Below are 21587 nucleotides of genomic sequence, written 5' to 3'. Positions count from 1 at the left end.
GCTTTTAAATGCGGAGCTTAAAATATGCCTTGAAACGTCCTAATGTCGTAATGTAGATGGACACATAGGATAACATCTACAGGTAAACTCTAGAAGCAGCGTATTTTAAGCCAGTGTGCATGGACCTTTAAGATTCACTTGACTTATTCAGTCGGTTCCTCTTGGGCTTTCTCTTGTCTGTGAGGTTTTACCAGGTAGATGTTCAGGCCTCTGTTGACATCAGCTTCGGCCATAATATACGTCAAGATCCTGCAAACCTAATTTCCTTTGGCCTGTTGGCATTGTTTGCTGTGTTGCCCACCCTTCAGTTGTATTGCTTAAAGAACAGCACAGGACATAGACCACCCTCCCCTCTGTCCTGGAGCTTTCCTCTGATTGCTTGCCAAAAAATGAGGTTTGCTGGCAGGGAAAGGAGTTTATTTGCCATTCTTACAACTTTGTTTGCCAATGTCCTCACCTGAAGGAGGCAGTGCATAACCCAAGGTCAAACCTTAAGGCTGAACTCCAGCATTTCAGCCACTTTGGAAAATGTTATGGATTACTAAGTGTTGCTACTTCGTGGACTTCTCTTTAATTTACAAATGACAATTCATAGATCACTAGGATCATAACTATTGCTTTATCTCTGCTTCTCTGACGCTGGACCTTCTGGTCTAAGCTCCAGCAGCTGCAAAGTGGTGTGCAGCTGCTGTGCCCCCTTCTCTCCTCCTGTCCAATCACAGAGCGCTTTGTGTTATGCAAGCACATTGACAAAATAGTAAAGCTCCTGTGAATGGGCAGCAGAGGGGTGTTGCAGGCAGAGATACTGTGTGTGAGAACAAAGCATCTCTCCTGTCAGAGCTCATAGAGTGTAGTAATAGCTGTGCTCCTGGGACTCCAGAAAACTCAGATGTATATAAGACAGAAGTGCCTTATTTGACATAAATTCATGCCATCACAATTTACAGATTGGCTGAATTTCTGGAGCTCACCTTTTAAGTTGTGTCCTGTACTGTACTCCAAGAAAAGGATTTTACAGGTAAGTAAAAAATCCTTCATTTACAGTACATATAATGTAAAAGCCCCATTGCAACATTCCCCCTCCCTATGTTCCCTGCTTCATTAAACTGAGCACAGGTGGCTGGTCTATGCTGCCTCACAAGAATTCGATTAAATGACACAGCGTCATTCAGCCTGGAAGAGGATCCATGCTGGCCAAATGAGCATTGAGCACCTGGACAGGAGATGAGTATTGCAGGCAGGCCTGAACTTTTTTTCCCAAAAACAAAAAGGAGGAATTGAACTTTGTGTATTTGATTGCCTGCCAATCAAATGTTTTTTCAATATTTTGTTCCCCCATCCCCAACCCATGTATGTGCCAGGTTGCATTGCTTCTATAAAGTAAAATCACATGCCTCTCCTTTCTAGTGTCTAATGGAAAACATCATGATTCAATAATACAATTTTTTGGCATTGTGCAGTCTTCTGGTTTAACACAATTTACGGATTATGGTGTATAACTGTAACTGGCACCACTGTTTTCAGCAAAGCTCAAATTGCAGAGGCACCAACTTGGTTTATTACCACTTAATATACCTGCACAGTAATTGTGTATAGAAATATAATATTCTGTTGTAAACCTTTATCTGCAGCCATAGTTGGAGTGTCACCTCTATGTATTGCAAAAGTTGCTTTAATATTTTCCCAAAAAAATCCAGGTCGATTGTGTGCTTGTTATACTCACTGTGGAACCTAAGGGGTTAATCCTCCGCATTGTGTAAAAAGGCTGTTTGATCCTGTCTTTTCTGATCCTCCTCTTATTCCACTGTCCCTACCCAATTTGCTGATAGAACAGAGTCTTGGGGGCAAGCTGCACATGCTCAGTTGGTGTGTATTACTAGAGCGTTTGTTTTCTTGAGGGGGGGTGCATGTGATCAGCACTGCCCAGACAGAGGGTCAGGGGTCATGCAGCCTCAAAGGACAATCAGGGGAGAATGAAAACTCCTACAAGCTTTAACTAGTGTTCAGTTGGACACTGATAGAAATCACAAGACTGCTCTAAATGTTGATAAGAAATGGTATTTAGCAGTATCTATTTACTAAAATAATTGCATTTCCATGTTTTGTGTACTGTGAGAGACCATATATAGTAAATGCAGGTTCCTGGGTTTAGTAACACTTTTAAGTACATATCAGATGATTGGGGAACTCGCTGTTTTCAGCTATAACACTAGATGACTATGATTGGCTAGAGATTACCCCTACGTTCAGATGCACCATCCTGAGAATGGTGTAAGACATATCTAAACCTGCATGGTTGTAAGAAAGCCTGTGTTACCGTATTACTGTGCTGTTCATTGCTTCAGGATGTGCTTCGTCTAGGCTTCCACTGTAATCAGGCTGAGCAGTGCAAAATCAAAGTGATGGATTAACAGGTTGTAAAGTCAGTATTTGTTAACCAAAATAATAAAAGAAGGTATCTCAGCTCTGTGCAAGTGTATCGCACAAAATGGCCCCAAACCTCCTCCTAAGGAGTCCCCTGCCAATGCTCTTCACTCTGCCTCTCCTCTGTGTGCGCCACCATAGGAAGCCACTTCCTATAGGGTCACACAAGCAGACACGCTACTGAGATGGGCTGTGTGCATCCATAGACACACAGCATGGCTTGCTGTCCTCAGCTCCCTCCTCATTGGCACAAGGCACAACTCTGGATCGATGTAGGATTCAGGTAAGTATGTAGGGCAGTGTGGAGGGGGCAGCAACTAAATGCATTAAAAAGGGTTTAAACCATCTCAAATACCCATGGAAGTGACTAGCTTCAGGTGATACACAGAAACGAAACAAATTCTTCTACATAAGTTGTACCAGATTATCTGCAGTCTTCTCTTCTTTACAGCTGTTCAAAGTCCGCAGTTAAAAAGTTTGAGCTTTCAGAAAACGGGGCAGAGAGTCTAAATTGTACACTGCAGAGCTCAGTGAGAAGAGCTGATTGGAGGGATGGGACACACCCCTTTGATGCAGCACACTGGAACAGAACTGAGGCTGTCAAGCACAGGCTGTGTGCTGGAGATCCCTTCCCTTCACCTTTTTTTTAATTTTGGTGTCAGGAAAACTTGTCAGAAGAAATACATATTGATAGCAGAGGAAGAAAGCACCAGGCACAAATGACACTTCGTGCTCTTAATTGATTCAAGTACACACTACAGAGGAATATGCTTTGTTCATATTTCATTTTAGAGGTTTAGAACCACTTTAAACTAAAAAACCTTTTGACTTTAGAACCACTTTAAATGACCATTTGAAAAACATCAAAAATCGTTACACACACACACTACGAGGTAATTTACCAAAGGCAAAAAGGGGCCAAGGGAATTTTCCCTGGGGGTAAGTGAATGTGGTGAAATGATATTTTGCAGAGAATATGCAATCACGGTCAAGGAGAATGTAAAAAATTAATTTGTGCTTATGCATGATTGGATGATGGAAGTCACCAAAGCTTTACCTCATTCACTAAGCTTTGGGGAAAAATACCTTGCAAGCTGAGCAGTCTATTTGCCTTTTGTAAATCAACCTCTATATGTGTGTCTGTATTTCTAAAATGTATAAAACATATTTCCGAGACTCACTGGTCACCCGTAAGATGGCCTACAGGCAGAGCTGTGTAAGTAACATTATTTACAGGAAAAGAGTGCTTTCAATGTGGATCTTAGACTGCTGATTGCCTCCTAAAGAATAATGGGAGAGCTCATCTTTATTTAATATAGATTTAGTTCTGAGTGGTGTGACCCTGTAGCTACATTCTGCTTTCAGCTGCTCTTGGTCACCACTAGAGGGAACTGACTAGCAAGATCTGCTCTACTGTACTCTGGACTTCATAAGCAGCCTGACACCAAGGAGCAGCTTGCTCACAGTAGATGAAAACAATCACAGCCATAAGAATGGGGGCCCATTCACACCAGAAACTGCGCCTCTACTGCTGTTTTTTCATGCGCATTTGCATGCATTTGATGTGCGTTTACATGCAGTTGAGCCACATTTTCCATCCACATTTGACCTGTGAATTCACTTCTATTATTCACAGCTAGTATGTGCACTGTGATGCATTGTGGGGCATTTACACACATTTGCACACATTTTTGTTCATTTGCAGTGCGGAAAAATTCAGCATTCTGTATTTTCCACTGCACTGTAATGGTCTGAAGTATGCCCATAGAATAATCCTCAATTTTGGAATGTCTATGCCAGTGTTTCGCAACCTTTTTACTGTGGAAGAACCCTTTGCAAAAAATCAGATCTCAGGGAACCCCAGAAATAATGTTCTAATCTACAGCTGATAGAACATTGTTATAAAAACAGCCTGCTGATCATACCAATTATTTTTAGAAATAACATTAAATAATGGAATCTGTATTAAAATGTAGCTATTTAATGTGCAACGTGTGCTTGCTTTTTTTCTGCAGAGATGCTCAATTCTGGGTCCATTATGTGGGAGCAGAGCACATTACATAGGAGCATACATTATATGGTACACAGCAGGACACATTATGGGACACATCACTTCAATTATCTGATCATGTGCAGATGAAATAAGTAAAAAGAGATTTTAGTTTCACCTGTGAAAATTCTCAACTCCTTTAGTAAATCGGTGGTGTTGGTCATAGCCAATATTACAGTCCATAGAGGTTGAAATAGCTGACACTACAATATAAGTGACTTCCACTCAGAGGATGGATATGGTGTTAGCCATTTATGAACATTAACCACTTGCACTCCTGGGGATTTACCCCCCTTCCTGACCAGGCCTTTTTTTGCGTTACGTCGCTGCGTTACTTTAACTGACAATAGTGTGGTCATGCAACGCTGCAACCAAATGAAATTTATGTCCTTTTTTTTCCACACAAGCTTTCTTTCAGTGGTATTTGATCGTGTATTTTTTATTGTTTGCGCTATAAAAAAAAAGACCAACAATTTTGAGAAACTATTTTTATGACTTTTTGCTTTTAAACATGCCCAGTAAAAAAAAAAAAAAAATCAAATTTCATCATAAATTTGGGCCAAAATGTACTCTGCTATGTCTTTGCTAAAAAAAAATGCCAATACGTGTAACTTCATTCTTTTACGTGAAAATTATAGCGTTTAGAAATGGAGGTATATATACTGGGATTTTGTTTTTTAATTTTTAGAAGTGGGGGCAATCAGAGACTTATAGCGGGACTATGGCTGGTATTCTGACACGGGGGGGGAACTGACTTGGTGTCACTGACAATCCCCAGTGACACCAATACAGTGATCAGTGCTAATAAAACGCGCTGACACTGTACTAATGGCACTGGGCAGGAAGGGGTTAATGTAAGACAAGCAAAGGGTTAACTGTGTGCTGTGTTAGTGCTTTCAACTGTAAGCACACTGCTTTGCATGGCCTTGGTATGAAGAGCCATGCAAAGCAGTGTGCAGGAGCTGACAGGGAAGAGAACTCTATTGTTTACATACAGTTCTCTTCCGCCGTCACTAATGCTCCACGATCACTGGGTGCTGGCGAGTAATCACCGGCCGGGACCCGGTGATTGACAGCTGAGACCGTGAATAGCTCACGTGCGCCCCCTACCTGGAGTTGCAAAATCACATATATATATATATACACGTGATTTTAGGCACCTGTGCCGCCCTGAAGCAGTATTACTGCTATAGGGCGAACAGGAAGCTTACTTCACCCACAACAGTAAAATCAATCAGTATATGCAGTAAAGCATACTTGTTATAACCACTGTGGAACCTAAGGGGTTAATTTTCTGCATTTTGTAAAAAGGCTGCTTGATCCTGACTTCTCTGCCCCTCCTTTTGTTCAAATGTCCACTAAGACAGACTGAACCGGTAGCCCTTCTGCACATGCTCAGTTTAGTGTGTATTTGTTAGAGAGGTTTTTTTTTCCTTTTCTGTCGCTGTCCAAATAGAGGTCAGGGGTCCTGCATCTTCCTAGAGCAGAAAGAAAACTTTTATCAGTGTCCAGAAGAGCACTGGTTAAAGCTTGTAGAAGTCACAAGACTGCTGAAAAAAGGTTATTTAGCAGTTTATATTTACTAAAATAATTGCATTTCCATGTTCTGTGTGGGAGACCAGATATAGTGAATGCAGGGCCCTGGGTTTAGTAACACTTTAATGTCATAAGTAAATAGGAATAAATGCTCATCAGGCTCATCAGATGTTGATTCTTTATTGAGTTCATCAATAACACTTACTTGGCCTCATTAGTTTATATACTGTTGGAGTTACATAGAAAATATGCTGCAATCATACTGCTTTTCAAAAGAAGTGCTTTGCATTCGAGAAATATATAAGAATGTTCGTTCTTGGAAGAGGAATTCTGATAATGCTTGTTTGTGCTATAATATCATAAACACAGTCAAATACAACCGTACATTGCATACAACACAGGACTGCCAAGTGTTTACTACATAAACGTCCTCTTCCTTCACATCACTGAAATACTGTACCCCAGCACACTGCTTGCATGATCACATTCCCTGGTGTCCACATTATACCAGATGGGAGGAATAGTCTGCATGTTTGTAGCAGCAATGGAGAGCCAATCAGTGCTGTCATCTCTAGAAACAGATGTAAAGCTAGCCAATGAGAGCGTGACTTCTTCCTCACATGGACTTCTGCACAAGGGCCTCAACCTACAGAAAACAACACTAACATCATTATTGTGTATTTAAGAGCTATCGTAAACCGGATGCTGCATAACGGCAGCTCGGCTCGGCTCTGAGAACGGCAAGAAGAATGCATAGCCTGGCACACACATCCCTCTCTGCATCCCTCTTGTCATTGCTTGTTTGGGCAAAGTACTCAGAGCTGGAGGGGTGCAGGTCGGACCTCACAGCTAGGGATAAGAAGCTCCTAGGAATACAGAGCAAAGTACTACATGTACTTTGTCCCAAAGGAGACAGAACAGTAAAAATATATTATGATAGATCTTCTCTGCTCAGACTATAGATATTAAAGTAGTTAAAAAATTCTTACGATAAAAAGATGCTTTTTTTTTTTTTTTTAACAGGCCATCCCTGATCTCTCTAGCTGTATTGCATTTCATTCTCATAGATCCTCAAAGATAGCAAGAACACTTCTCAAGTCAATTCTAACAGCTTAGAAACACCTGCTGTGTTTACACTGGAGAGTTGGTAGGCTGCCAAGATTCTGTATCCATACAAAATAGCAGAGATTTCTGCACAAGATCTGTGAAATTTGAAGATAAATTTCCTAACAATGCCTACAGCTACAGAGATAAATTATGTTTCGTTTTAAGCATTTATAAGACTTATCTAGAATCTTATTTAGGGCTCGTTTAGACATGCAGCCAAGGGGCAGTAAAAACAGGCGGCTAAGCCATGGTTTTACCGTTCTTGACCGCCCACCTGAACAAGAACATGCAGCCGCTCAGCCGATGGTTGTGGTATGGTGGTTTGGCTTTTTAAGGGTTAAAACAGGCAGTGAGGAGGTAACATATCATCTCATAGTCACCTGCAAGGGCTGCTGAATTTCTGGATGAGCCCTTAGTGTGTATAGTCTGGGAACACATTACTGTCCACTTTAAAGGCCAAGTTCACCTTTTAAAAAAATTAATAATAAGCACATTTGTTTGTGGGTAAAAAAAAATGTGCATTTAATTTTTTTTTTTCTTAGAAGCCATAAAGCATTGCATCTGCGGTTAGCAGATCATGGGTGTAATGTCAGGCTCCTGCAGATTCTTAGTACATTATCTACCCTTACCTCCCATCCAGGCAGGCAGTTACTGAAGTCCATGAAGATCAATGAACTACAAGACGCTCACCAGCACCCTCACAGATCATTGAGAACCACAAGCTGCCTGCTGCAATGGCAGCTGGTACTTGTTCATTCAGAGTTCTGTAAATGAATGGACTACAATGCGGCTGTGCAGGTGGAGCCACACATGGCTGCTCTGTATTTGAATTGTGACAGCAGAAGCGGGGAGAAGATCCCCCGCCTGCTTTTCACAGTGGGGGATTGGGCTGGGGTGCAAGCAGGTGCTTTAGTAACATGTACAGTGCCTTGAAAAAGTATTCATACCCCTTGAAGTTTTCCACATTTTGTCATGTTACAACCAAAAAAGTAAATGTATTTTATTGAGATTTTATGTGATAGACCAACACAAAGTGGCACATAATTGTGAAGTGGAAGGAGAATGATAAAAGGTTTTTTAAAATTTTTTACAGATAAATATCTGAAAAGTGTGGTGTGCATATGTATTCAGCCCCCTTTACTCTGATACCCCTACCTAAAATTTTGTGGAACCAATTGTCTGCAGAAGTCACCTACTTAGTAAATAGAGTCCACCTGTGTGTAATTTAATCTCGGAGCACTGTTCAATCTGAAAATGGAAAGAGTATGGCACAACTACGAACCTACCAAGACATGGCTGTCCACCTAAACTGACAGGCCGGGCAAGGAGAGCATTCATTAGAGAAGCAGCCAAGAGGCCCATGGTAACTCTGGAGGAGCTGCAGAGATCCACAGCTCAGGTGGGAGAATCTGTCCACAGGACAACTATTGGTGGTTCACTCCACAAATCTGTCCTTTATGGAAAAGTGGCAAGAAGAAAGCCATTGTTGAAAGAAAGCCATTAGAAGTCTCGCTTGCACTTTGTGAGAAGCCATGTGGGGGACACAGCAAATATGAAAGAAGGTGCTCTGGTCAGATGAGACCAAAATTGAACTTTTTGGCCTAAAATCAAAATGCTATGTGTGGCAGAAAACTAACACTGCACATCACCCTGAACACACCATCCCCACCGTGAAACATGGTGGTGACAGGATCATGTGATGCTTTTCTTCAGCAGGGACAGGGAAGCTGGTCAGAGTTGATGGGAAGATGGATGAAGCCAAATACAGGGCAATCATAGAAGAAAACCTGTTAGAGTCTGCAAAAGAATTGAGACTGGGGTGAAGGTTTACCTTCCAGCAGGACAACGACCCTAAACATACAGCCAGAGCTACAATGGTATGGTTTAGATCAAAGAATATTCATGTGTTAGAATGTGTTCACAGACGCTCCCCATCCAATCTGACAGAGCTTGAACTGCAAAGCTGGTAGAGACATCCCCAAAAGACTTGCAGCTGTGATTGCAGAGAAAGGTGGTCCTACAAAGTATTGACTCCAGGGGGCTGAATACAAATACACACCACACTTTACAGATATTTAGTTGTAAAATATTTTGAAAACCATTTATCATTTTCCTTCCACTTCACAATTATGTGTCACTTTGTGTTGATCTATCACATAAAACCCCAATAAAATCCATTTACGTTTTTGGTTGTAACCTGACAAAATGTGGAACATTTAACCACTTCCAGTCAGGACACTTTTACCCCCTTCCTGTCCAGGCCAATTTTCAGCTTTCAGTGCTATCACACTTTGAATGACAATTGCACGGTCATGCAACCCATATGAATTTTTTTTAGCATTTTTTGAGACAGATAAAGCTTTATTTTGGTGGTATTTATTCCCCACTGAGATTTTTTATTTTTTTTGCTGTGTAAATGAAAAAGTCCAAAAAATTTTTTAAAAAGTGTTTTTCTTAAAAAATTTTGCAAATAAATAGTATTTCATCATAAATCTTGGCCAAAATTTATTCCGTTATCTTTTTAGTAAAAACAAAATTACCCACATTAGCTTTAAACATTTTACATTTTTTTATATTATTTATGGGTTTTTTTTTACATACTGTCACCCTAGCAGTACAGTATCACCATAGAAGATTTTTTTTTTTCACACTGATTGCTTTTACACCCATAAAGGCTGTAAAAGTAATAATTTCTCCTTCTCTCTAGCTGCATTCATTGAGAACTACTGTGTGAGCTGTGATTGGTCACAGCTTGTCACATGGTACAAGGCTGTTGTGAATTGCCTTGTACCATGTGACCTCTGTGATCATTCACAGATTTCACATGTAGTAAGCAATGATGTCACAAGTGACATCTTGCTTACTACTCTGCATGTGATCACTGATTGGCCAATCAGTGATCACATGATCAGGACATTGCACAGGGTTCCCGTACGGCGATCGGTATTCCACTGTGTCTGGAGGACAGAGCGGGCCCCGGATCGCGGTGCTGCGCGCTCCCAGGGAGCGCGCACAAGCAGGGTGCAGGGAGGATGTTTATAAACGGCCACCCAACCCTGCACTACCACCATCCAGCCGTTTATATACATGGGTCAGACGGGAAGTGGTTAAAGAGGTATGAATACTTTTTCAAGGCACTGTATATTACTAAAGGTGAATTTATCTTTTAAGCCAGTATTATGATTAAAATACTATTTAACTTTAACAGATAAACACAAATGCCTCTTAATCACTTGAAGACCAGGCTGTTTCTGCATCCCCTGGAACCTGGATGAAGGAGCCTTTGTTTCTCTGGCTTTCCTTTTCTTCCACCAACTACTTTACCTACCTGGGTTCCCTGGGGGAAAGTGTCTGTCTGTGCTTTGCATACTAGCATGTATAAGAGCTTTCCTTTCCAGTCCACTCAAGGCTCACTAATCCCAAATATACCCCTTTCACCCGGGTGAGACCCGTCAGCGAAACCGCTTGCTCAGCAGGGCATCTCCCCACTAATCCCTGCTGAGGAAGTGGATGACTGCTCCGTGTCTGCTCTGTTGCTGCAGAGCAGACACTGACACAGCCCACTGTCCTCTATGGAAACAGACCGCTTGTCCGTTTTCATCCAACTGCCATCTGATCCAATCCAACGGACAGAAGGGGAACATCCGTGTGAAAGGGGCCTTGATCCTAATTGTTTCTATTTGCTGTTACTTGGGTGTAGCTTCCTCACAGGTGTTTGGCTTGCCTTCCTACCTTGGTTTTCTCTCTATTATTTAATATACCAGGGTCCACCATATCTGTTTTATTTATGGTCAGCCCTGTGGGAGGAGAGGTCTCTGGTCATTTTTATTGTTCTTCCCTCTAATTACTCACTCTGATTGAAGAGGCCACAAGCACATTCCTGTGCCCTCTACATCAAATTCTGTATCCAATTTACCTGCAGCCTTTTGTATTACTCCCTAAATAAAGGAGAATGTTCGGCACTTATTGGTGTAATGCACATCATTCTGAAACTGAAGAATCAGCCTACTGCTCCTACCAGAGTCTTGGGGCATTTAAAAATTTTGGAGCTATGAAGGCATTAAGGTTTAATCAGAAATGGTCCATGCCCTCTGTGGATCCGAAATACCCACAGCTCCTTGCCGGCCGCTGGCATATTCGCCTGGGAGGATTCTGGGTACCTACCTACTTCTGTTTTAATTGGCCGGGTCGAGATGTCATCTCCAAGCATGCACGAGCTTTCAGTCATCTCGGTACTGCCGAAACGTGCAGCTCAATGTACAGGGAAAGACAGCCATGTAAGAAACTTTAATGCAAAAGGGACATATTGGGTGTTATTTACTAAAGCTGGAGAGTGCAAAATGAGGCTCACTTCTGCAGAAAAACCAATCATCTTCTAACCTTAGCTTGTTTGATTAAGCTTTAGCAATAAAACCTGGAAACCTGATTGGTTTCTATGTGGAAGTGATCTTGATTTTGCACTATCCAGCTTTAGTAAATAAACCCCATTATGTCTCTTCTGCATAAAAAATCTGCCTGTTCCCCAATTTCCATTTTAACAAGGCAATTACAGTGGCGAAAATAATTATTTGATCTCCTGCAGATTTTGTAAGCTTGCCCACTGACAAAGAAATGGTCTATAATTTTTATCATAGGTGTATTTTAAATGATAGAGAAAGAATATCAACCAAAAATGCCGGAAAAAACACATGATACAAATGTTATAATGTGAGTTGCAGTTCACTGAGTAAAATAAGTATTTGAACCCCTACCAGTTAGCCAGTCTGTGGGAGCCAGAATTATTATGTGCTCATGTGGTACACAGAATAGTCCTGTCAATTTGAGAAAGTACTGTGGTCAGATGAGACCAAAATTGAGCTCTTTGGCATTAACTTGATTCGACATGTGTGGAGGAAACAAAATGCTTACTATGACTCTAGTAACATCATCCCTACAGCATGGAGATGGAAACTTTATGCTTTGGGGTTGTTTCTCTTCTAAAGGTACAGGTTGACTTTGCCACATTGAGCGGCCAATGGATGGAGTGATGTATTGTAAAATCTTGGATGAGAACCTTCTTCCTTCAGCCAGAGCACTGAAGAAGGGTCGTGAATGGGTCTTCCAGCATGACAATGACCCAAAATATACAGTCAAGGCAACATAGGAGTGGCTCAAGAAGAAGTATATTAAGGTCATGGAGTGGCCTAGCCAGTTTCCAGATCTTAATCCTATGAAAAATTTATGGATGGAGCTGAAACTTCAAGTTGCCAAGCGACAGCCAAGAAACCTTAAGAATTTAGAGAACATCTGTAAAGAAAAGTGGACCAAAATCCCTCCTGACATGTGTGCAAACCTGGTAACCAACTACAAGAATCGTTTTACCTCAGTGCTTGCCAACAAGGGTTTTTCCAGCTAGTAAGTCATGTTTTGCTTGGGGATCAATTACTTATTTTACTCACTGAACTGCAACTCAATTTATAACATTTGTATTTGTATTTTTTTCTGGAATTTTGGTTGATATTCTGTCTCTAATATTTAATGATATCATCATCATGATAAAATTTATAGACCCTTCATTTCTTTGTAAGTGGACAAACAAAATTTGCCAGGGATCAGATAATTATTTTTTCCACTGCACTATACCATGGAGGATGCACCTGTCTTTAAGCCCTCTGTTAATGCTGGGGGTCCTACTCTACTTGTGATCCTGGCTGTGATTTTACCTTCTCAAACCATCCCTGATTGGTCAAAATACCTTGAAAGAGCTCTAACTTCTACTGTGGTTGATTTCCTGCTTATTGAATGCATGGAGCAGATGGCTGTAGATGTGAATCTTAGCTAAGAAAGTTTGCTGGAAGCCTCCTGTCTCATCTGTTGCATGTGCCTCACATCAGTGGATATGTGTGGGAACACTGGCTAAAATACTGGACTGCAGAAACTTTAAACCCTTGTGCGACAAGCATTTGATCTACAAGGGAAAACATCTCTTCAGACTGTAAAGTCATCCGCCCCCTCTCTGAACGTCAAGAAATGTTCCTTTAATTTCTTTACTTGACTTCAATGTCGAGATCCCCCCCCCCCCAAGCTTGTGTCCCCATCCACCCACAAAGTGTGACATTCCCAGTCTGCCAAACCCTTAGCCTTTATATATATATATATATGAAAGTGTACCCCCATTCCAACTGCCTGCGTGCAGAAGGTAGTGTCCCAGGACTACAAACTGAAATTGTATTCCCTATCCCCCCGCCTTATTTCCATACTTCCAATCTTCCTGTGTCTTTGCACAGGCTAGATCGTCATCAAGTCATCTACAGCTTCCTGGATAAAGGTGTAATTTACATGTTGCAAAAAATGTGGACAAGATCTGTCATCACCTCTTCACAAGGGAGCCTTTATGGCTTCTGTGGATATATCAAAAATACTTACTTGCCTATCTTTTCAGCTCATTAGCAATTTATATGTTTTGCCATAGGACCCTCTACACTACCAGTTTGTGGTCTTGCCCTCCAACCTATCCTTTGCACCTTGAGTGTACACCAAAATGCTGCCTCCTATATTAGCTGTTACATTCTTGTATTATTCCCAATGTAGGATACTGACTCTGCTTCCTGTTGAGAGAACAGTTGGCAAGGGCTCTTTCGGACAGTATATCTCTTAGGCTATGTTCACACTAGCCCACATGGTCAGCATTTTATCGTGCAGGTACATCAGAGTGAGCTCTGGCAGGGAGCAGTGCAATAAGCTGAAATGCTTACATTTTTATTCTTTTAGCTTTATTCAAAGTGTCACATAGTGACATTTGATTAAGTAGTGTTGTGGATTGTACTGTAGTGCATAGATATACAGTACCATTCAGAGCAGAAAAATGCTGGACACCATAGATAGCTTCAAGAAATACTAACTGTTTAGACAGTCCAGAGGTTTGAATGAATCCTATATCTCCAGAAATTGTTGCTGGAAACAAGTCATTGCTTGGAGTATTTGGTTCTGGGAATGGGAAAGTTTCAGATTCTCTAGTCTGAAGTTCAAACTCTTCAGTTAAGAAGCTGTCCAAATCTCCACTTTTGCATGAGAGTCTTGGAGCTGATGAAGAAGTAGTTCTCTTCGTCCAGTTTCACTGTTGACATCGCATTGCGACATTCTGTCATCATGGGACAAATTAGCCCTGTGCAGAAATTTGCATGAGAGATGCCAGCCTGTTAAGTCTTTTTGTTTTTGTTACATTTTCCTCAGAAGAATTTTATCTCCCAGTAAACATCCTGCAGCTTCTGGTGATTTGGCTGTCCCTTCAGTGTTGGACCAACCTGATGGAGGATCATCCAACCTGGATTCAATTGTATAACACCATGGTGATGGCGTACATCAACCATCAGGGGGTAACCAGAAGTCTTTCAGCAGCGATGGAGGTAGATCAGATCCTGTCCTGGGTTCTAGCTTATCTCAACCATATACATTCTAGGCGTAGACATCTAGCAGACAGATTTCCTCAGCCAGAAACTCCTGGACGCAGGACAGTGCTTTTTGTTCCGGGACCAATGTCACAGGTGGGAGACACAAAGGAAGGGGGGGGGGTGTAACCGTCTGGCCTCCAGATTCAACCACAAACTAGAAAGATTTGTATCCAAGTGCAAGGATCCTTTGGATGAAGCAATGGATGCTCTAGTGACTCTGATCTGTGCATTTCCTTCTTTGAAAAGTCTTCCTCATCTGCTGTGTAGAATTAGGATGGAAGGCATTCAGCTGAGCCTCATTGCCCTAGACTGGACCAGGCAAATGTGGTAAGCTAACCTGCTATAACTTTTGGCAAATGCTCTGTGGACACTGCCAGATCATTAGAATCTCCTGTACTAAGGCTTGCTTTCCAATCATGGCTGCTGAAGACCAGGTTCTAAGAGACAGCTTGTAATTCTACTTCCCACAAGGTCTATCACTAGATGTGGAAGGCATAGCTCAGTTACTGTGAGTCTGAGGGCTACTCAGGAACTTCTCCAGGGGACAAATCTTTTCTTTCCTTCAGCTAGGTTTGGACTAGTGTTTGGGTCTCAGCATGATCAAGGGAGATGTTTCTGCCCTTTCTGTTCTGTTTCCACCGGTCTCTTACTCTTTAATTGAGATCTTTATACAGGGGTCTTGCATGTAGCTCTCCCCATCCGTTTCCCAGTGACTCTGTGAGATCTGAATCTGTCTCTCCTTCAGTGTTTCAAAAACAGTTCTTTGAACCCATTAGAGACATTCTTCACATGCTACTGTCATTCACAAAGTGGCATTCCTGGACCCTTCAACATCAAGCACCTGTTTCTCAGTTTTGGTAGGCAGCATGCTACCTGGTCTTCTGTTCAGAAGTTCTCTAAATTCTACCATGTGGATGTTTTAATACTACCTGATGCCACCTTCAAGTATAAGATTTTTCAGGTGGCTCTTTGAGCCCCAGACAGTCTCCAGTTCTCCATTGTTATCTTGAGCTGTTTGTGATTGTTTGCTTTGTTGCCCACCCCTCAGCTGGTCTGCTTTTGCACTTCCCAAAGGTTAAAGATACCTGTGTCCCTCAATGGATGAGAAAGAAAATAGGATTTTTGTACTCACCATGAAATTTTATTCTTGTAGTACACTGAGTGACACTCTTCTGTGTTTTTTTTATTTTGACCTTAGTACTACCTAACTAGTACTGCCTAACTACAAAACTGAGGCACGCTTGTAGTAGAAGGGGTTATTCTGGACTGAACTACAGTTTTTCTTTTGTTTTCCAGGCTTTTTTTTTCATAACCTTGCCTATTTGTCACACGGATACAGTACCTCTTCCTTTAAAATACAGCTTTGATACACAACACTAGGGCAGAAATATATGAGAGTATGCTCTGTATTCTGTAATACTGTTGGATGATATATTTTATAAGCTTGTCAGTAATACAAATTAAACCTACTTTCTTCATCATCTTCCAGAACTTGGATTAGCTAGGCTTCTTTCTCAATTGTCATTGCAGGGTTGCTCATACCTGCAGAAGAGCAGAGACAAAAACCGTGTGGTCAAAGATTGCACAAACAATACATCTAAAGAAATTCTTAGTTTTCCTAGCTGGCAGAAATATGGCACAAAATGATTTCCAGAAATTAAATGGTTACTTTCCATCTTTCAAGAAAAACTGAACTCTCCTTCTGAAAAAGGTAAGTAGGATAGTAAAGGCATAGATAAGTAAAGTCAGCATATAGAAAATTCAAGGAAACAGGAGGTGTAGCTGACAGAGAAGAGTATAGAAATAGACAAAAGGCGGCCAAACACATTATCAGTGCTGCCAAAGCACAGAAAGGAAGAGGAAATTGCTAAATCTATTAAGAAAAGAGATAAAACTTTAAATAGCTTAAAAGCTTAATACAGCAATGGGCCATGATGGTATTCATCTCAGAGTTCTAAGAGAACGGATCTTTTTAATCAATCTCTTCTAAAGGGAGATGTTCGCCATGACTAGTGGACAGCTAATATTATACCTGTACACAAGAAGGGCAGCAAGATAGAAGCTGGAAATTACAGGCCAGTGAGTTTAACATCAGTTGTAGTCAAGTTAATGGAATCATACCTGAAAAATAAGGGTCATTGATCACTTAAAAATACACAACTTGCTGGACCCAAAACAGCATGGTTTTTCTGAAGGTAGATAATGTCCGACTAATCTGATTGAATTTTGTAAACATATTACCAACGTTTTGGAGCAGAGGGGTGCTGTAGACATAGCATATATTGAATTTAGAAGGCATTTGATACAGTTCCATGAACGAATACAAATGTTGTACAAGCTAGGACATAGCATATATTGAATTTAGAAGGCATTTGATACAGTTCCATGAACGAATACAAATGTTGTACAAGCTAGGACTAACCCTTGGGTGGTTCAGTGGATATGCAGTTGGCTAAAGGATATTGACAAGATCGAATGATTCCAGAGATGAATAACAAAAATGGTGAAAGGGCTAAGGGATTAAACATATCAGGAGAGACTTCAGGAACTTAATATGTACAGTCTAGAGGAAAGAAGGGAAAGGGGAGAAATGACTGAAACCTTTAAATACATCAAGGGAATGAATAAGGTTCAAGAGGGCAGTATTTTCAATGAAACCAAGATCAAAAACACGGGGACATGACCTCAAACTAACTGAAGGAAAGTTCAAAACTAATCTTAGAATGTATTATTTTACTGAAAGGGTAGTTGATGCTTGGAAACTTCCAGCAGAGGTAGTGAGCCAGTCAACAGTAAAAGAGTTCCCCCAGAAGATAGTTTCATATGGGACCATGCAGCTTTATCAAAAAAGGGCTTTATTAGAAAAAACAAATGTGCATTGCACAAATATACACACAAAAGCTGAGCACACCACCACCATCACTTCACCAAATTTAAAAAGACAACAATGTCTAGTCACCTTAGCAGCTGCTCATACATCCTCAAACATACACACTTGGGGGGCGATAAAAGCTACAGGTACAATGTGGAACCACATAGGGTGATAGACCAATATAACGAATATAGGAGTATGAATAGTAATCACTCAATAATGTCCCATGTGATAGAGGTAGGAGTCAGATTGAAGACCGATTGTCCTATAGCCATGTATAGTAAGTGGATGAAGGGCGCCTAAATGTACAATAACTTATGCAAAATGAGGCTTGCCGGTCATTGGCAATCCAGGTAGATGTGTCTCGTAGATAGGCTCCCTGAAGAAGCCCAAGCCTATTGGACGACACATGTTGGACTGCACCTCCCCACGCCCGCTCTGTGTGTGACATCACCACGTTCTGTCTCGTCCATCCTTCATCACACATTTGGGCATCCAGCAGCTCCAGCTATACATACGGTAGACAGGACCAGACTTCCACTACCGCCGACGCTGTACAGCATATGAGAAATATATCTCGACGCCATCTAGCAGTACTGTCCTTTAACTACTCGTGGCCTGCTGGAACTAAGCTCAGTGAATACCAAAGGTACTGGTGAGCAGTTAATAACCTATGTACTCCAGTTTCCTCCCACACTCCTAGGCAGCACAGTGGCTAAATGGTTAGCATTTCCGCCTGGCAGTACTAGGGTCATTGGTTCGAATGCCAGCCACGGCACCACCTGCCTGGAGTTTACATGTTCTCCCTGTGCCTGCGTGTGTTTCCTCCGGGTACTCCAGTTTCCTTCCACAGTCCAAAGACATGCTGGAATTGGCCCTAGTATGTGTATGTATGAATGTAAGTTAGGGATCTTAGATTGTACACTCCTTGAGGGTTAGGGACTGATGTGAATGTATAATATATATGTAAAGCGCTGCATAAATTGACAACACTATATAAGTACCTGAAATAAATAAATGAAAAATGTACACTTACTGCTGTTTATGAATCTGGCTACTACCGGAGCGGATGGTGCTATACAGTTGGCCTATCTACGAGACACATCTACCCGGATTGCTAATGACCGGCAAGCCTCATTTTGCATAAGTTATTGGACATTTAGGCCCCCTCATCCACTTACTATACATGGCTATAGCACAACCAGTCTTCAATCCGACTCCTACTTCTATCACATGGGACATTATTGAGTGATTACTATTCATACTCCTTTATTCATTATATTGGTCTATCACCCTATGTGGTTCCACATTGTACCTGTACAGGGTTACTTCATTTTTAACCCCTTTTATATCGGTTGAGTGTCTGTTTTTTTAAAAGTCAGCAGCTACAGTTTTTGTAGCTGCTGACCTTTATATTTTTAGATTTTGACTGGAGCTCTGCTTTAACATTTCTAAATGTTCCTTATAACACAGTAAATCTTCGCTTTTCATTTCAGTTCCACTTTAATAGGCGGCATGCCCAATGAAATGTGCCCTTTAAATTCATTATATTATTTATATTTTGGTCAGTGACCTAGAAAACAGGAAGAAAATAAACTGTACGCAAATCTATAATTATACATATTACGTTGTGCTCAAACATATTTACTACCTTTTAAAAGAAAAAGAAACCTATAATTTTGTTATATTTTCCCCTTAGGTAGAGCAGCTAAGTGCATTCCACATGAATTATTTTGCATGAAGCCATTAGCCCGTAACAGGTTGTTCCTGAGGTCTATTATCACGCAGTGTGTGAGACCCAAGACACATTATTCTGTGGAGTGTTATTGCTATACAATGAAATGATCTGCTGCTAGGACATCAAGGTCGTAGCTTACCATCATCTGGCTAGACACAAAATACATAACCGTGCTGTTTGGGCTTGATGTTTTATTCAACTGACATCTATCGTGCATGTCATCAATGTAATCGATTCCACTATATACATCTTCAAGTAACTCCAGCTAACACAGCACAGTGCTAAATCTTTGACAAGGTACGCAATGACAACACATTGTTGATACATCTCAGCACTTGTATCCAGGGCTAGGAGACAAGGGCATAAGATACTAAGGTAAGAGGAAAGAAAGCATGACCTTCATTTATATACATTCAACGTGATGCAGAAGTGAGGAACTGAGTACAGACACAGAGAAAGATGGAACAGAACACATGCCCTTGAGAGTACAGCGTAGTAAACAACAGTGAGAGGGAGGTATGCTGGTCTGAAAGACAATAGGTATCTTGAAATTTTAGGATGTGTACAAATAATCGACATGGAGGAGACAAGTAATACATAGCAACAACAAACAGACAAATGTATATACTCTCCAGCGCCTCAAGGGAATCAATGCCAGGGGAAGACCAGGGGAACAAGAACAAGAGAAGCCTATGGATAGCGTTCCAGAGATGCAGCCCTCCTCAGATGGGGATATCAACAACTAGAAAAAAGCACACAGGTGGCGCAAACACCTAGTGCGTTATCCAAGGTTTATTTAAAATGTAAAAAAAGGCAAAAAACATACTCACAAACATAGCATGTATGTAAAGTCTGTAAGACCATGTAGATGGCCACACAAATGGCAGTGTCCGACTGATGGTACGGTCGGCCTGCTGATGGGTTTCAGGGACGAATCCCCTTCCTCAGAGCAATATATATAAAGGGATTAGTTACTGAAACGTATCAGCAGGCCAGCCGCATTATCATTCTGTCACTGCCATTCGTGTGGCCATCTCCAACAGAGGTTCAAACCATTCCCCAAGTTCAAAACTACAAAAGCAGAACAACGTATCTCAAGTTTGCAATTTCATGAGAAATTACCTGTTCCTCTCTACTCTTCCCTTCCAGCAGTGACTCAACAGCATTTTAAAGAGAAGTTTGCGATTTTAAAATAAATGCACATAATTATTTAGGTGGATGCAACATTGGTCCGATGCTGCACCTGTCCTTCACCGGCTTTAAGACCGAGAACTGAACAATCAAGGACCGCTGATTGCTCAGCTCTCAGTTTTCAGTCTACAGAGCCAGTGACTATCAGTCTCCAGCTCTCTGCTCTGCCCCTCCAGCGCTTACTGGAGCAGCGGGCTGTGGAGAGGACAGGAGCAGCTGGCTCAGGCTCTCAGCAGCAAGTTTAGAGGCTGAGCCAGCTGCAAGCCAGGAATGTTTGTGGATCCCAACATTAAAGTCAGGATTTCTTCAGAGCCTTGATTGGCTCAGTGACATCAGCTGGCAGAAGGCTTTTGCAGCACTGGATCTCGTCTCTTCATCTTACTTCTACCACCTATCCCTTGCATAAGACATATTTTGAGCATACCTGTCTACATTCCTCAGGGTCCCCTGGTCTTATTTCATTGCTTTACGCCTCTCTTAATCGTAGATCATCCTTGTTGACCTTATCCTATGTGACACAATGAGAGTGAGATCTTGGATCTAGGATTGAGGGGGAGGACTGGAGCAAGGCCTGGAGAACGATAGCGAAATGCTCATTCAACACCACCACCCTCGAGGCCGCCTAAAAAGTACTCTTGCGGTGGTACTGGGTCCTGGCTAGGCTTGCGCATGTTTATACTGGCAACAGTGACAGATGTTTTAGGGGGTATGATCATGTCTGCTTGGCTTCTGGTCCAAAGTCTTTGGCCTACTGCAGACATTATTTTACGTGATGGTTCATAAAGATGTCCAGCTGGCTCTTTTACATTGCCCTATACTGGGCCTTTTCGCACCCCAGCAGAAATTGGCCTCGTACCTCTTTATCTCTGCTAAGCGAACTATTGCCTATGCCTGGAAGATTGTCTGTTGCTTTCCAGGGGGTGAAAACCAGAATGATAGCTCTGATGGTTATTGAACAGATGTCCAGCATGCTGAAGGATTTGCATGCTAAATTTTTGAAAGTCTGGAAACCATGGATAAGTTACTCTTTCCTGCCCTTGCCCCAGACTAGCTATGGTTGGCTATAAACCTCACCTGTATATATCCCACATCTATGGCACTTGCCTTTCCCAGGGCTTCTCTCTCCCTCCTTCTTCTTCTCTCTCCTCTTACTTTTCTTTCTTTGCTTTCTCCCTCTCCTCTTCTGTTCTGATAAGAAGCTTATTGATGAGGACTACTGTCCTCCAGGAGACAATGCAG

The 21587-nt window shown here is 41.6% G+C and overlaps 1 protein-coding gene across 1 annotated transcript in view; it reads right to left on the bottom strand.

Annotated features, from left to right (window-relative positions):
* Window positions 1–6176: 6176 nt before the first annotated feature.
* ZDHHC2 (zDHHC palmitoyltransferase 2) overlaps window positions 6177–21587 on the bottom strand; it is a 158245-nt gene continuing 142834 nt past the window's right edge. Inside the window, exons 12-13 of the mRNA XM_089669308.1 lie at window positions 16018–16089; window positions 6177–6656 (exon numbers count right to left, since the gene is read on the bottom strand). Of these exons, the coding sequence (XP_089525434.1) occupies window positions 16049–16089 (41 nt within the window). The 3' untranslated portion in view covers window positions 6177–6656; window positions 16018–16048. The remainder of the gene's footprint in view (window positions 6657–16017; window positions 16090–21587) is intronic.

Source organism: Staurois parvus, unplaced genomic scaffold, assembly GCF_062004578.1.
Source record: "Staurois parvus isolate SC_StPar_1 unplaced genomic scaffold, SC_StPar_1.0 ptg000071l, whole genome shotgun sequence".
In the NCBI taxonomy this organism is placed as follows: domain Eukaryota; kingdom Metazoa; phylum Chordata; class Amphibia; order Anura; family Ranidae; genus Staurois; species Staurois parvus.
This window is presented reverse-complemented; position numbering and strand designations above follow the sequence as displayed.